Source organism: Musca autumnalis, unplaced genomic scaffold (genome assembly GCF_047663935.1).
Source record: "Musca autumnalis isolate F117 unplaced genomic scaffold, ASM4766393v1 scaffold_4, whole genome shotgun sequence".
NCBI classification, from domain to species: domain Eukaryota; kingdom Metazoa; phylum Arthropoda; class Insecta; order Diptera; family Muscidae; genus Musca; species Musca autumnalis.
The window spans coordinates 101,474,606-101,492,887 of record NW_027411977.1 but is presented as its reverse complement, the minus strand read 5'-3'; the positions used below and the strand labels follow the sequence as shown (position 1 = coordinate 101,492,887).

Sequence of the window (18,282 nt, the reverse complement as noted above, 5' to 3'; positions counted from 1 at the left end):
CTTTGTTTATAAAGAACTGTGTTTACCTTCCATGCTAAAATCATGATAGAGGAATTCGAAGTTTTTTTAATTGATGGAATATACGATGCTGTACGGGATTTTGAAGTTTTGATTAGAAGTAATGTAACCATGCCAAAAAAGTCCTCCCAAAATCATGGGGTTTCATAGTACGTTTTGGTAGTCGTAACTACTTACAAAACCCCCTACTAACCCATTATTTTTACAAGGGCATGTCGCACTGAATAACTAGATATTCTATGACCTATTTATCCACTAGAATAACTAGTTATTTTATGCCCACTGAAAGTTGAAAAATAAGCTATAATTTAAAAAACGATATTTTCTATTTTTAGAACAGTTGAGGTGGAAATTGTTTTCAATTTCAACACACTTCATATTATTTATTTTATTTTTTTCGCCCTTTCTGGATTTGAACAAACGAACTTCTGCTTTGCAGCCCAACACACTACACACTCGGCCACGCACACGAACATTAAAGGTTGTTTAATGACTTATAAACAGGCGACATTGCTCATCTGTAAGAAAGGTCACAACATACAAAAATTGACATCGGAAAACTCGGAAATCCTACAATAAGGTCTGGCGTTTCTTCTCAAGTCAACACAGAGTTAATCAATATCAACAGGAATGACGTGGAAAATATATGGAACAGTGTGAAGACCACAATCAATTCAATTGCACGTAACACGCTTGGAAACTACACAAAACCAAAAAGTAAAAGCTGGATGACTGAAGAGATACTTCAACTGATGGATGAGCGTAGAAAATACAAAAATAGTAACTACGAGATGTATTGGGAAATCAACAGGGAAATTCAAAGGGAAGTGCGTATAGCCAAAAACAACCATCTTAACAGTCAATGCCAAGAAATTGAACGACTGATGACACTGCACGACGACTTTCAGTTACACAAGAAAATGAAAGAAGCAGCCGGCATATACAGAAATAATAATTCATCAGTCCTTTACAATAACAATAATGAACCCGTTTTTGAAACCGCTGAGAAGAAAAACATCTGGAAAGAATATATTCAAAACTTATTCAATGATCCTACTAGATCTGATTATGACTACCGGATATCACAACAAATGACAGGCGAGGCAATAACAAACAACGAAGTTGAAGATGCAATAAAATCCCTCCGAGAACGAAAAGCCACGGGTCCTGATGAAATACCTGCCGAGATACTAAAAATGATAAATGATAACAATATTGATCTGTTAACGAAACTATTTAACTATATTTATGACACCGGAAAATACCCAGAGGATTGGCTGAAGTCCACATTTATAACCATTCCAAAGAAATCTCACCCCAAAAGATGCAACGAGTACCGACTTATTAGCTTGATGAGTCACGCCTTAAAAATTTTTCTGAAAATTATACATAGACGGATATACGAAAAATGCGAACAAGAAATGGGCGAAACACAATTTGGTTTTAAAGAAGCAAAAGGAACCAGAGAAGCACTATTCTGCGTACAAGTGTTGGTCCAAAAATGTAGAAGTGTCCATAAAGACGTTTTTATGTGCTTCATCGACTACGAGAAGGCATTTGACACCGTACAACATGACAAGCTCATTGATATTTTGGCGTCAATTGGAATAGGGGGAAAAGAAATTAGATGCATTAAAAGTCTGTATTGGCACCAAACCGCACATGTTAATATCAACGGAGAAATGACGGAAGAAATATCTATATCCAAAGGAGTAAGACAGGGTTGTACTCTGTCCCCACTACTGTTTAATATATACTCGGAAAAAATATTCAAAGAAGCAATAAATAACACTAAAGAAGGAATCCTCATAAATAATGCTTATATAAACAATATCAGATACGCTGACGATACTACACTAATAGCAGACAGCCTATCAGGTTTACAAAATCTTGTCAACAGACTAACTGCGTGTAGTGAAAGATATGGATTAAAATTAAACATCAAGAAAACTAAATATATGATAATAAGCAGAAAAAACAATTACGAAAACATGAATATAATAATTCACAACACTCCACTCGAGAGAGTGTCGAGCTTCAAATATCTCGGGTTCTCAATAAATGATCAGTGGGATAACTCCAAAGAAATTAAATGCCGGATAGAAATGGCAAGAGACGCCTTTCACAAATATTGAAAAATTTTGACAAGTCATGATATTAACATCACAACAAAGACAAGGTTCATAAAAGCCTACATATGGCCAGTACTGTTATACGCAACGGAAGTATGGACTATAAAAGCAGTAGACGTCAAGCGATTAGAAGCATTCGAAATGTGGATATATCGGAGAATTCTTAAAATCCCATGGATAGCTCACGTGCCAAATGACGAGGTCCTACGCAGATTAAACAGAACAAGAGAACTCTTCAATCATATAAAAAGGAGAAAAATTGCATATCTTGGGCATATAATGCGAAACTCAAAATACCACATTCTACAATCAATTCTACAAGCCAGTATAGAAGGAAAGCGTAGCAGAGGAAGACAAGAGATGTCCTGGCTCCAAAATATTCAACAATGGACAGAATTCCGAAATGCAGAAAATTTAATAAGTGTCGCAAGAAATAGAGAATTATTTTCATATTTTGTCAATGATATATAAAATATTATACATGAAATGTAATATGGTCGCTAACATTCGAATATCGAATATGCAATAAAGAAGAAGAAGAAGGACTTACGTGTGCTTACATGTGCACCACCAACAATCCTTTGTTTTTTTTTTACAAAAATAAAAAACACGGCCGGCGGTGAGCGTTTAACACACAACCCTCGGATTTGTAGTCGGACACACAAGGTCTGTGCCACAGTACCCATTATTTAGTAATGAGTAATATAAGCAGTTATTATTGCACACATTTCTTTGTAATGGGTTACATAATGACTACCGGATCCAAATTTTTGCTTGGAATACCTCGAAATATGGATCTCTTTCATTGATCGAATCTGATACTGTCACCAAAAGCTTTTTCTAAATACGTTTGGTATTTTTTCTTTTCTTAATACAAATGTTTAATTTTTGAAGAAATATGTATGTAGATGTAGCCAAAATGGTTCATCTGTCCATTCCGAAATAATGAAAATAATATATAACTGTCGCAACAATAGATGCATAAATATATTCACACAACATCCCCAAAGGAACAAAGGAGACTTCGCAATAATATAAATAAATTCCGCGGAAAACTAGTGCCCAGGTGAAGTGGTGTAGGGTACACATGGTCGGCTCCGTCCGACTATAGCGCTCTTTTACTTTATATTATTTATGAAAAGACGATGGTGGATAAAAATTCCGTCACTTTCCCAGATTTTCAGGGAGTTCCGTAATTAAGTTCAATCCAAAACATAGGATTTTCGAGGTCTATAAAATATAAATGTTTGATCAATACTTTCATTGTGAGGCGAATCTCTTTCCACCGAGCGATAATGTTAGCTTTGAGTAATGAAAATGTTAACTGTGGGGTAAATCCGGAGGACATTCATTTTCCGTAATGTTTTTCGTTTTTGTTCGTTTTCGTCCGACTATAGCGCTCTTTTACTTTATATTATTTATGAAAAGACGATGGTGGATAAAAATTCCGTCACTTTCCCAGATTTTCAGGGAGCTCCGTAATTAAGTTCAATCCAAAACATAGGATTTTCGAGGTCTATAAAATATAAATGTTTGATCAATAATTTCATTGTGAGGCGAATCTCTTTCCACCGAGCAATAATGTTAGCTTTGAGTAATGAAAATGCTAACTGTGGGGTAAATCCGGAGAACATTCATTTTCCGTAATGTTTTTCGTTTTTGTTCGATAGAGAGAAATTGCGGGAGCAATTTTTTGGAAATTTGAAAATTTAGCTCTAGGCCTCTAAAAAATAGTACTATAAGGAACCGGTGTTGTATTTCATATAACTAAGTGGAAAGATTGAAAAATCAAATAAATATTGACCCACCCTCATATTGTAAACAAAATGTCCGGGAAATCCCCTATTCCCTGGAATGGCGATTTTGTGATTTCCGTTATCGGGAAATGATAAAAAGCGATAAAACCCAAAACACTAATTCTCAGTGATTTAAAAAACTTCTAACCTAAAATTGCGGATTTCAGAATACATCATGGTGAAGGGTGTAAACATGTTGGTCCATCCGAACGTAGAGGGTTTTTTATTGTTTGACTTTGTAACTGTTCGACGGCTGATTGTCCCAGGAGAACACCACTGGGTCTTCCCATAAGAAGATCACAGGTCTTCTTTTTGGAGACTACAAGAAAATTTCCTAATGTAAATATGGACTTAGGACAAAGGAAAATTCATGTTATTCAAGTGACTCAAAACAAAAAACTCATTTTTTTCGATGGCGAATTGTGGGGGATGTTTTCAATATTTTATTGCAAATTGTTATCTACAAATATAGCTTCTGTCAAAAACTATAGTCTTTTGCTGGAACAAAATGTTAATAAAATTGTATTATGGCATTTTTAAATGGGTTGTCCTGTCAACAAACTCCATTTCAACACACTTTGTGGCAGTATTTCTCGTGCTATGCTTATTGTTTTCCAAAAATATATTTACGATTCCAAGAAAATTATCGCAAAATGTGTGGCAACGTATCGAATATCTGTTTTCTTTTTTACAAAAATTTAAAACAGAAATACTTACCGCTATATATTGCCAGCCCTTGTTGACTCTGACTAGCAGGGCTTCTTCTTCAGTAATATAAGCTAAAGTGCCTGGTGGGTTCATGGCAGATTTCTGAAAGTAAAAATTGAAAATTCCATTTAAGATCCGGTTAAAGTTAAGATGACATGAGTCTCTATTCGCTTTTAAAAATTTAATTCACTTAACATTCACTTACCTTTGTCATTTCATCAATGTTGGGAAAAGTGACTGCGCCGGGTACAATACGCATGTTCCACGAGGATGCAGAAAAATATGGTGTTTCATCATCCTCATCAGGACTATGATGACGAGTCGAACTGCCACTGGGGGAAGGGCCTGGTGGTCCAGGTGGGCCTGGAGGTCCTGTGGAAAATCATAATGGAAATATAAACAAAATTTCGTAAGAAGGTGTTCGCTGTAAACAAAATTTATAGCACTAACTAAAAGAATAAAACTACCAAAAATATGTATCGAAAGGCAAAAAAAAAAAAAAGAAAAAAAAAACGGGAACATCAACTCAATTAACTGATATTATTTTTGAACTTTTTCATGTTCTTCAATACAAGAATAAAGACAACATTAACACTATGATTCAAATTACATAAACAAAGTAAATGCTCTATGATGTTGGAACAAAATCGAAAAGAAGCAACGTCCATTATTTCTGTTACAGAAAAAACCATATATTGTATGTATATATAGGCGGATACTTAAAATTCCTTGGACTGCCCATGTTTCAAATGCTGAAGTATTGAGGAAAATGCATTGCGAAAGAGAACTAATATCAAACATAAAAAGGAGAAAAACTGCGTATTTGGGTCATATCATGAGGAACCAAAAATATAAATTATTACAAAACATAACCCGCATAAAAATTGAAGGAAACCCGATTAGAGGAAGGAAGGAATTAACATGGCTTGATAACATCAAAGAATGGACTGGTATTCGAGATGAGACAAACTTATTCAGCATGGCGAGACACAGAGAAGGATTTGCGGATTTAATAAATAATTTATGAAATCAAATTATGTACAATTTTGAAATGTAACTAAATTGTATTGGTCGCTAATATTCGGAAAACGAATTTGCAAATAAAGAAGAAGAAGAAGTATGTATATAGGCAACGACATAAGCGAACTACTCCGAGGACCATTATGATGCAATCTATTTAATTTATATTTTTAGGAAAAATAATTTCCAAAAAGTATGAATATAAGAGGCATTGTAAGCTTGATTTTGTATTTGTAACTTATTAAAGTAACCATTTGCGACCCTATAAATCATATATATTCTTGACATGGATACAATTTTGAGTCGATCCAGTAATCGGCTGTAAACAATTTGTCGTTCGCAATAATTGAGCTAGAACGCTATATTTTTGCACCCGAGTGTATGAATGTCAAGTTCGAAGATAGACTATATCGGAACACGATATGATATACATATATCTCTTGATTTTCAGTCTTTTGAGGATTTTTGCTACAATTTAGTGAACACCAGAGCTCCGAATGCTCCTAAATTCGCTCTAATTACACTCACGACTGAATCTGCTCTCGAATACGAGCAAGTTGTGGGGGGTAACTTGTCTCCTCCCCGCAAAAAACAAAAACTTACTTTTGAGGATTTCAGATACATTGTCAACATTGTATCTCACGATTTTCGGTATTTTTAGTGTTTTAGCAACATTTTTTGACAGAACTACCCGTAATTTTATAGGTGAGGTTCCCTGCAGTCACGAAACTTCTCTACCAAAAATTGTCGATTATGTATCTTGAGGATAGTAACATTTGTTGACCGAACCTCTTGTTATTTGACATTTAAGGTACACAGTGGACCCAAAACTTCTTCAATAAAAAAGCTGTCGTAGGTCCATATTTGTGTATGACTCTCATACAATGGTGCATCCGGATTTTTGGCATATTGAGCATTTTAGCTACATTTTTTTAACTGAAATAGCTTTTATTTTTTAAAAATTGTCAATATACATAGTTGCGTGTTTTGATATAGCCCTCATGTAACGGCACCTATCAATTTTTGTTTTTATATCCTCAGCATTTATTCTAACAAGGGTGTATACACTTTCATACGGGCACAGCGTACCCCATCGAAATAGACCCCAAGTATGTTCGTTGTAGCCATGTCCGTCCGTCTGTCTGTCTATCTGGCTGGAGCGCACGATAACTCTCCAACGGATTGAAGCCAAAATTTGGGTTTCGTAATATCTTGCCAAAACTAAGTTCAAGTTCGAAGATGGGTTATATATGTACATCAACTTCTTCCGGTACCTCCCCCACAAAAGTTCAAACATGTTCGGAAAATTTGTGCGCAATATAACTCTTGGTGGGAATAATCGAGTTGGTCCATACTTTTCACTTCGTGAAATTTCTACCAGACTTATATGAGGTTCCAACATGGATTCAATCGTTTCACTCCTTAGGGTACCTCCCACACAAAATTACGGAAAAGTTCAATTTAGGACCTGCTCTCGAATCTCCTTGATTTCTATTGTAACTACTTGTATTCACTGTCCCCTATACGGCGGCACAAGTTTCATCAGGGGAAAGTCCATATTCCCTGAGAATATAGCCTGAAAGGTGCAAAAAATCCCTATGATAACGTGTGTAGTGGTTGGAGCGCAAGATAACTCTCGAACGGATCTGCCGATTCGGTCCAAAAATTTGGCCTTCGCCAATCCAAAATTTTGCCTTCGCCATCGTAATATTTCTACGAGACATAGATCTGGTTGGAATATGGACTATATATGTCAATTCCTTCGGATACATCCCACACCAAATTTCGGAAACGTGAACGTTAGGACCTCCTCTCGAATAGTTTTGAATTTTCTCGCAACACCATGCACTGTCTTATCTCCTTGCGCAAGTACCTAAGCTTTGGAACCATACATTAGCCTGGGTAGTATCAGTGTTTTGTAAAGCCTTAGCCTGCCAGTTGTGCGTGTACCGACATGTGGCCGTATTTATACGCCTTTTTAGCAGGTTAATAATCGCTCATTCTTATGATAAGGCCTAGCCAAAGCAATCGTTGCATCTTGATCCGTTTATCTATACTAATGTCGTTGTATAGCAGATACATCTCGTGGTTCATACGACGTCGATATTCACCGTCAACGCAGATTGGCCCGCAGATCTTTCGAAGAATTTGCACAACTGGCAGACCAAGGCTTTTATAAAGCAAACAAGTGGAGAAAGAGATGGAAAGACGCGGTATTCAAAAAAAAGAAGCAACAGAGAGAATTGTATATCTTTTCTCAGTTCGGGTTATGGAACAAATGATCTGTAATGGGCCAGCAGCGTAAGTAAGTATGTGTTATGCAGTTAAAAAACATTACTAATGATGACAAACTTGTGGTCTTTCATAATAAGAAGATTGTGTTGTCTTTTATAAGATGCGTTATTTTTCGCAAATAGGAGCACAATCTTTTCGTTAGTAGGAAATTTTTTTGTATTCTATAACAATTCCTTCTATATGAATTCTTCTATAAGAAGATCATGTGGTCTTGTAGAAGAAGGTGATCATCTATAATAGGACATTGCGGACATCTTTAAGAAGAGCTTGCGTTCTTTTATAATAAGTCCTTATGGTCTTACATAAGAACGCCTTGTGGTCTTCTAAAATAAGGCATTGTGTTTTTCTGTAATAAAACCTTGTTGACTTCCAAAACTGTTAATCTCCCACAAAAAGATTTTTTGTTTGTACACATAAAGTCGTGGGTTCCCCGGTCAGGCAACATCAAAACACTTTTCAACGGTGGCAAATACCCCTCAGTAATGTTGGCGAGATATCCTATAAATTGTAGGTCGCACATCATTGAGCTAATATGAATCGGGGTGCACTCATTGATATGAAAGAAGTCTCCATTGTCCCTTATGGGATGTTTGTGGAACAATTATTAATTATTATAAGAAAAAATCGTGAAGCCTTCCTTGTCTTTAATATTAATATAGTCTGGTATTTATTGCATTTATCCCATTGCAATTGCATTGCTCGTAATTAATGTCATTATTTTGGAAGGCATTTTACTCGAATCCAACATCAATTTTTATAAAAAAAACAGCCACAATGCAATTAATGAAGATGTTTCAGACATCCCATATTTTTGTTCGTGGTAATTTTTCCATTTGCTTTTTCAGAGATTCTTTTTTTGACTTTCTCTGAATTTTCTCCTTTTCCATTTTTGTGTTTCTTGTATTTCGAATGATTTAAACTGATTGCTACAAGTCCATTGAGTGAAATTTATTGATTTTGTGTAATTTTCCTCATTGCGCAACAAAAAGCATAATGGTTTTTTTTGGCAAAATGGGAGAGATGTAAAAGTACGGACAGATGAAAAACGTATGTGAAAATTAAAAGAAAGTTTTGAAATGTCGTTATATAACTTTATGCTAGCAATTTTAAAGAATTTTTCAGTGATTGCATATAAAAGAGGACTTAAAATACTATAGAATACCGATAACATCTGGGACGTGTAGTCGATTCGTTAAAGTGAGAATCGTAGTTTTTGAAATGCGAGACAGAAAAGGACTGAAACAATTTCATGGTGCTGGCTGTTTATTATGAGTGATCGGGATTCTGCAATATGAAGTAAGCCTTTTCTTTTAAATGTAAGATAAGCATGTCAATTGTGAACAAGATTACAACCAAAATATGATATATATGACAACAAATGGACCTACTTATAAGTTAATTAAGAGTTGTGATTCTCTACGGGGTAATAATCGAAAGTGTTGTGTCGTCAAGGATTGTTAGTTCAATGGAAAGATTTCAATTATCCAATCTTATATAGCTAACTATACCCTAAATCACTATGTGGGGAGGGTATTATAAGTTGGCTTCGGCCAAAAAGTTTTTAACGATCGTAGACCCGTCCGTCCTTCCATCTGTCCATCTTCTCGGAAGCGAAGAAGCCTTTTGATTTTGGTGATGGTCGGATAATATTAGAGGTCAGAATGGGTAAAAAAACTTATTTGGAGAAAAAGTCTACGTTTTATTTTAAAGCTTCCACTTCTATAATGAGTATGTCAAAAGCAAAACCTGCTAATGAAAGTAGAAAATATCACCTTTGCAACGATGTAACGTAGGTTGTCCTAGGTGGTCAAACAAGGAATATATCGCAATAGTCGCTAATGAAACCCATCTTTTAATTTTTACGATTTTAATGACGAATATCACAGCTTTGTTTACGAGCACCTTCCAAAAGCAAATCCTGGCTATGAAAGTCGAAAATCCGATCTTTACAATGATGTAAAGTAGGTTGGCATAGGTGGCCAAATATCGGGATATCGCATTTGTTAGTAATACATCCCATTTTTCCATTTTTTTAATATCGCTACCGGGCGCAATGCTTTATGGAATCGTCACGATTAATGGGGCTTTAAAGGACGTTAAGGGTATCCCAATTTGCAATTTATGGAATTTTATTTCTATGCTACATACCCAGCAAAATGTTTGTAGCCAAAGAAGTAGTTAAATCATGAGTGCAAGTGATTTCGGACTACATCTTTTTACGTGAAAGAAGTCATGATTTTTACAAGGCCATGGTGCAGTGAGGATACTGTCTAATTTACTTCTTAAGCACACATTTTGCATTAGTTCTTTGTAGTGAATAAATCACAACAACATATGATTCAACTACTTCTTTGGCTACAAACAAAGATGTAGTTCGAAATCACTTTTATTATTTTTTGTATACAAATTACTTGTTATGGATGCAAACATATTGCTGTTATTATAATTAACAAGAAACAAATTATGTTCTAATACATTCAAAATATATTAAAATGACGCGTACTTTATATGGGGCCTTATAGGGGGGCTATACCAAAACGTGGACCTATATAACCCAACTTTGGTAGAAATATTATTTGACCTCTGGAGATACAAAGTACCAAAATTCAACCAATTCGGTGGTAAAATGGGCCAAATATCTTAAAAATTCCTTAAAACGACGACGCGTCACGCGTCATTTTGTATGGGGGCTATACGAAAGCGTGTACCAACATAGCCCGCTTTCAATACCAAAAGTCCTACGTAAATATAACATATTTTCCCAAAATTTCATCAACCTACGTCAATGCGTTCGGACGCTAGAGTGATTTCCACAGACGGACAGACGGACGGACATGGCTATATCGATGTAGAATTGCACGCTGATCAAGAATATATATACTGTGTGGGGTCTACAATGATTATTTCGAGTAGTTACAAACGTAGTGACAAACTTAATATACCCCCATCCTATGGTGGAGGGTATAAAAACGGTAAGTTACAACAATACAAAATAAAAGAATTAATAAATAATAAAAAGCAGCAAAATTTATTTCTGCTTCTTTTGGTGGTGTGTGGTGGCTGTTAGTCAATAAAAACAAAACAAAAACTCGGCAAAATTGTTTCGTAATCTCTCAGAAAAACAAGTATTTTTTTTGCTTTATGAAAGGCGTTCTTGAAATGAAAAATTTGATTCTTGGCCAGACCTTATGAACACTCTTCCTGAAATACAGTAATTTTTTTTTGTGTATAACATCATTATATTTTTGTGTTATTCTCAAAATTTTCGAAATTGGATACAATTTGGAATTCAGAGTGCTCAAAAAGCTTCTTCACTTAAAATTGTGAGCATAGGTCCACGTTTCAGAATATGGGGGCTATTCCTAACGGCAACGTTACTCAAAAATTCCTGAAATCGGCCGGTACAGTTATACGGGGGCTATACCAAAACATGGGTGCATGTCCTTAATTTCACCACTGTCAACAATAAATGTCTAAGAACGTGCAAACTGGTAACCTCAAATTTCAAATTACACATAGTTCTGTAAACCGTAATATGGGGGCTACATGAATTTTGACAAATTTTGGTGGAGTTATTCTGTGGCGACCGGGTACCTCAAATGTCAAGTTACAGGTAGTTCGGACTAAAATGAATATAAAATCCTAAAAAGACCTAAAATTAGGTATGTATTATTGTATAGAGACTATACCTGAACGCGGACCGATATAACCCATGTTCGAACTTGATCTGCCTATCGAATAAATAATATCGGGTGCAAAAATATTGTTTTCTAATTGTGGACGCTACATTGATTAGAACAGGCGACACCGTTATATGAGGGTTATTCCAATGCCCACAATTTTTAGTGTAGAAGGTTTTTGGCCAATTCAAGCTTTAATAACCATTTATAGACTATTCGGTCTGAGTATGGAGCTAAAAACGTCAAAATATCGGAAATCGGACGGTACTGTTATATAGGGGCTATACCTAAACGTAAACCAAAAATGTTGGTGGAGAAATTTTAAATACCAAACTATAGCTAATTCAATCCAAAAATTGAGCTAAAACGTCAGGGTACTTTAAATCAAGCGGTACAGTTGTTATAAAGGGTCTATACCGAAGCGGTGATAATTGTTTTTTACAACAGAAATCATGGTAAAGTGGTACTTTTATAAACTTCAGCATGATATGGAGGGTATAATTAAATTTGTTATTCCGTTTGTAACACATCGAAATATTCGTCGGAGATCCTTCAAAGTATACACATATATTCTTGATCAGCAGCTGTCCGTCCTACTGTCTGTTGACATCAAGATGCAGCTTGCAATATTTCGGCATTTTAAAGGTTGTGACCTTAATATCACACCGAAATAGCTGATATTTGACGTTTAGATTCCTTGGAGGTTAAAAATAATCAACGAAAAATGTTTGGGTATAGGTCTTTTTATAACCCTCACAGAACGGTACCTCTCGATTTAAGGTCGTGGCCTCAATATCTTTGAAATTGCTGAAATTTGACATTAAGTGTTCGTCGGGTGTATACAGCTTGTCACCTATAGCCCATTGCTGCAATAGCTCGAGATGTTCGGTATTTTGAAGGCTGTGGCTTTAATATGCAACCAAAATGGCTGCATTTTGGCATTTATGTTCGTTGGAGGTTAAAAACATTCCAGGAGATATTTTTTGGCTGAAATTTCAGAAATTTAACATTTAGTATCCTCGGGTATATACACTTTCCACCTGAAATTATTCTGTATAGGTCCACATATTCATATGGCCCTTCGTTGCGTTACCTTCCGATTATCGTTACTTTGAAGGTTGTTGTCTCAATATAGGTATAAGTTGACATGTACGTATGGTCCATTGCTGCAGTTCGGTGTTTTAACCGAAATGCCCAAAATTTGGCATTTAGCCGTCGTATTTAGTCTTCGCTAGGGGTGCAAAATAAGATTGAACATTTTTTGGAGAATTTAGTCATATTTTTCTACCGAATTTTGTGTTCCCAGAAGATAGGCAACTTATTCGCAAAAAACTATACATATGTATCCGGGTTTCTGGTCTAGCCCCCATAAACCGGGTCCGGCCGATTTTATGTATTTCGAGGCTTTTTTTGTCAAATTTTCTAACCGAGATTGATGTAATTTGGTAGTCTGTGTCGCCAGATGTTGCAAAAGCTCAATTCCAGCCACAATAACTTCATCAACCGAGAACTTTGTATACCCAAACATCAATCGACGACTCGAAATATAAGAGAGACCAAAGAAAAAATCTCAATGGGAAGTTTCTCCTTAGCAGCCCCAATGAAAGTGTTTGCAAACAAGACAAAAATTACAACGAAGGCATCATAACAAACTTGTTGTTGGTCTGTTTATTATAGCAAAAACAAAACATACAACCGTGCCAGTGTTTCTCTATTAGAGGATTTTTTTTTATACCCTCCACCATAGTATGGAGTGTATATTAAGTTTGTTTTTCCGTTTGTAACGCATTGAAATACTCATTTGCGACCCTATAAAGTATATATATATTCTTGATCAGGGTAAAATTCTGAGTCGATCTGTGCACGTCCGTCCGTCCGTCCGTCCGTCTGTGGTAATCACTCTAGCATCCACAAAAATGGAGATAGATTTTTGGAAGATGCGTCTTTTGTTTGCAGGCAGGTCAAGTTCGATGATGGGCTATATCGATCCACGTTTTGGTATAGCCCCCATATAACGGTACCCCCGATTTACGGTATTTTGACGTTTTTAGCTACATTTTCAGACCGATTTAGCTATAATTTGACATTTAGGGTTCTTAAGTATCAATAAACTTATATAACAAAAGTTGTGAACATAGGTCTACGTTTTGGTATAGCCCCCATATAACGGTACCCCCCGATTTACGGTATTTTGACGTTTTTAGCTACATTTTCAGACCGATTTAGCTATAATTTAGCATTTAGGGTTCTTAAGTATCAATAAACTTATATAACAAAAGTTGTGAACATAGGTCCACGTTTTGGTATAGCCCCCATATAACGGTACCCCCCGATTTACGGTATTTTGACGCTTTTAGCTACATTTTCAGACCGATTTAGCTATAATTTGACATTTAGGGTTCTTAAGTATCAATAAACGTATATAACAAAAGTTGTGAACATAGGACCACATTTTGGTATAGCCCCCATATAACGGTACCCCCCGATTTACGGTATTTTGACGCTTTTAGCTACATTTTCAGACCGATTTAGCTATAATTTGACATTTAGTGTTCTTAAGTATCAATAAACTTATATAACAAAAGTTGTGGACATTGGACCACGTTTTGGTATAGCCCCCATATAACGGTACCCCCTGATTTACGGTATTTTGACGTTTTAGATATATTTTCAGACCGATGTAGCTAAAATTTGACATTTAGGGTTCTTAAATGTCATTTAACCTTTATAACAAAACTTGTGGACATATGTAGGTCCACGTTTTGGTATAGCCCCATATAACGGTACCCCCCGATTTACGGTATTTTGACGTTTTAGATACATTTTCAGACCGATGTAGCTATAATTAGTCATTTAGGGTTCTTAAATGTCAATTAACCTTTATAACAAAAGTTGTGGACATAGGTCCACGTTTTGGTATAGCCCCCATATAACGGTATCCCCGACTAACGGCATTTTGACGTTTTTATCTACATTTTCAGACCGATTTAGCTATAAATTGACATTTGGGGTTCTTAAATGTCAATAAACTTATATAACTAGTGGAAATAGGTCCATGTTTTGGAATAGCCCCCATATAACGTTAGCGCCCGATTTCAGGTATTTTGGCGTTTTAAGTCACATTTCTAGACCGAATTAGCTATAATTTGATATTTAGGGTTCTTAGTGACCAAAAAACCTATATTCGAAAAAATTATGAACATAGGTCCATGTTTTGGTATAGGGTACCTCCCGATTTTCGGTATTTTGAAAATTTTACCAACAAGTTTTAACCGAATTATCTGTAATTTGAACATTTGACATTTGAAATTCTTGGTGGTCACCACACCTCTTCACCAAAAATTGTCAAGAAAGCCCCCATATAACGGTACCTCCCGATTTTCAATAATTTGATGATTTTAGCTACAATGTTAAACTGAACTAGCAGTAATTTGACATTTGAAGTTCTTAGTGGTCACAGCACCTCTCCATCAAAAATTGTCAACATAGGTCCATGTTCGGATATAGCTCCCATGTAACGGTACCTCCCAATTTACAGTAATTTGGCAATTTTAGCTACAATTTTTAACAGAACTAACTGTAATTTGACATTTGAAGGTTGTAGTGGTCACCACACATCTGCATCAACAATTTTCAACATAGCCCCAATATAACGATACTTCCCGATTTTCGGTACTTTGAGGATTTTACTAAAAATGTTTAACCGAACGTAGGTCCATGTTTTGGTATAGCCCCAAAACAAACCTCCCGATTTTCCGTACCTTAGCTTTATTTTTTGGACGAACTGATGACATTTGAAGTTCCCACGTTATGTACCGATTTTTGGTATTTTGAGGATGATAGCTAAAATTTTTAACCGAATTAGGCGTTATTTGACATTAAAGGCTCCCATCAAAAACTGTCAACATAGGCCCATGTTTTATTATAACCCCTATATAATGGTACCTCCCAATTTCTAGAATATATAATTGTTCCACAACATCCCATAGGGACAAGGGAGACTTCTCTCATATCAATGAGTGCACCCCGATTAATATTAGCTCAATGATATGGGACCTACAGTTTATCGCCGAGTCCGAACGGCGTGTCTAAGACACCACTTTTGTAGAGAAGTTTTACATGGCTGAAATACTCAGGAAATGTCGCCAACATTACTGAGGGTATTTTGCCACCGTTGAAAAGTTTTTTGATGTTGCCTGGCAGGGGAATCGAACCCAAGACCTTATGTGTGCAAGGCGGGTGTGCATACCATTGCACCACGGTGGCACCCAATTTCTAGCCCACCAAAAATTGTCAACTGACATAGATATAGGCACCATAAAAAATGGCCTCCCGAATGAAGCATTTTATGTACATTATCTGACATTTTAATGTACCCACTTAAAGTTGGGGACAGGAATGAAAACTAATTATTCCATTTTAGTTCAGAATATTTTATGGTGGAGGGTATGAAAAGTTCGGCCCGGCCGAACTTAATGCTTTTTTACTTGTTTTGATTTGAAAGAAGAGCGACGACACCGCTCCTAATCCCACTCTCTGTGGGTAAAAAGCGCAGAATTTAGCAATATAAATTGATGAAGCTAATTGTTCCTATTCACTTCAATACAGTTCGCGGTAGATAGTATGAAAAGTTCAGCCCGTCCGAACTTTGCCAAAAACAGACAGTATGGGTGCATCTTTCGGTAAACACATCATATAACCCAGAAAAAATACTCATTACAAAGCCCCCTACTAACCCATTCTTTTAACAAGGGCATGCCGCACGAAATAAGTAAGTAGTTATTTAATTTGTTAGGTAAGTGGCCAAAAAATAACCACATGATTTAAGGTTCTTTGAAGTTTAAGTCAAATATTCGACCCGAAATTGCTGTAATTCGGTATTGCCGATTTATTGGGGAAAATTGTAAATATAATTCCATTTTTGTAAGGTACAATAAAATAGCTCCCGAAGTGAGGGTTTTAAAAGATTTTTTTTTACTGAAGCGGCTGTTAGTCCTCCTGGGAATAATAAACCATGTCTTGGTGAGTATTTTCATAAATCTAATGTTCCTTATTATTTCATATACTTTCATTTCGTTTTACTTCACTAATATTGTGGTAGAATATGTAGAAAGTTCGGACCGGTCGATTTTAGCTCCGACCTTACTTGCTAAATACGTACCGTATGTATGTATTATTCTCTTTTTTCTTTTCGTACAGTGTTGAAAATAAACAATATCAGTTTTATGAACAAAGAATACATTTTTTTTCCAATCGGGATTATTTTTGACATGTTAGCAGTTTTAAAACTAAACAACTTCTCTGTGGGTAGAAAATGTTTTGCAGAAAATTCTAAAACCTTTTGAAACAACCTTCGCATTACGATTATAAAGGCTGATTTATTTCGAGGTTCCCATTTTTTAAAGATAAAAACCTAGGATATTTAAATCGAATGGGAAACGTTTATTATCATGTGAAAGAACATTCCTTGGTATAAATTACTTAATGTTTATGTCTATCAAATATTGACCGCATCTACGTCATAGACGTTATGTCCCTAGAGTCCAAATTTCGATAACTCGTTTGACCATTTCGAAAATTGTCTGCTCATCGAAGTGATCTATTAATAAATCCATTGACTGATTCCTGTTGAAACCAAAATGCCACCGAGATTAGGAGCTTCATTTCCAGACGTTGAAATTATGCTATGATGTCACGAGTCTATTCGCCATTGAAGGGAACATACTCACCGACATCCTTTTTAGGTTTTTCTTAACCCAAATGCGGCTACTTTCCTTGTTTACATACCCATTAGGACAGAAATGAGCGCTCTCGCTGAACAAAATTTGGCTAGAAACACATACCTAAAAGAGCGTGAATTTTCGTAATAAAGTTGAACAATGTGTAAACTTTGTTCAAGCTTAAGTTTTTCCATCATGAAATGCCACCTAATACTAAACAAAAACAACGAGATAGCACACGACTCACACTCACACGTGAGTACCTCTACATAGATCACCCGCTATTTCACTGGTTCGAATTCTTCACATTATGTGGATTGGACTGTAATTTCTGGACTTTATTTCAAATGTATCTGCCAATATTAATTAGTAAATGCAGAGACAAAAACAAAGCGAAAAACTTCTTAATTAAATTCAACTATTCGTTGAATTCCGTTCCTTTGCTGTTTTGACTTTGTTATATTATTTGTCTATTCCCTATTCTTCTTAGGATTTTAGTCTGTTGTTCGTTTTATGTTTTCGTTGAAAATGATTTTGTTACACATAGACAAAGACTATGACGTTAAGCTTAATAAAAAAAGAACATTGCAAGAAAAAGATTAAGAGAAGCGACAAATCAATAAGGATAATGATTATGTTGAATTCTTTGTAACGGTATTTTGCCAACATAGAATTCATATATTTTTTGTCGAAAAATCCTACTACTACTACTTAGAGTGGGTGAAAAAGCTTGAAACGATTTGTTTGGACTGTGTTGCTGAATTCTTAGAGAGAAGAAAAACATATAAGAAAATAACTAAAAATTGAATGAAAATGTTACAATAATCGAAAAAATAAAAATGTTAATGTCTGAAGACAATTGTCTTCTTTGGCTGCCGAAGAAATTCAATTTCAATCTCTTAAAAAAAACAGA

The 18,282-nt window shown here is 35.6% G+C and overlaps 1 protein-coding gene across 21 annotated transcripts in view; it reads right to left on the bottom strand.

Annotated features, from left to right (window-relative positions):
* The window catches only part of LOC141404308 (uncharacterized), a 1,008,861-nt gene that overhangs the window by 207,555 nt on the left and 783,024 nt on the right, over positions 1-18,282 (bottom strand). For all 21 annotated transcript variants that reach the window (XM_073987798.1, XM_073987800.1, XM_073987780.1 and 18 more), the window contains 2 exons: positions 4,860-5,026; positions 4,664-4,756 (listed from right to left, as the gene is read on the bottom strand). In XM_073987798.1, coding sequence (XP_073843899.1) covers positions 4,664-4,756; positions 4,860-5,026 — 260 coding nt within the window. The remainder of the gene's footprint in view (positions 1-4,663; positions 4,757-4,859; positions 5,027-18,282) is intronic.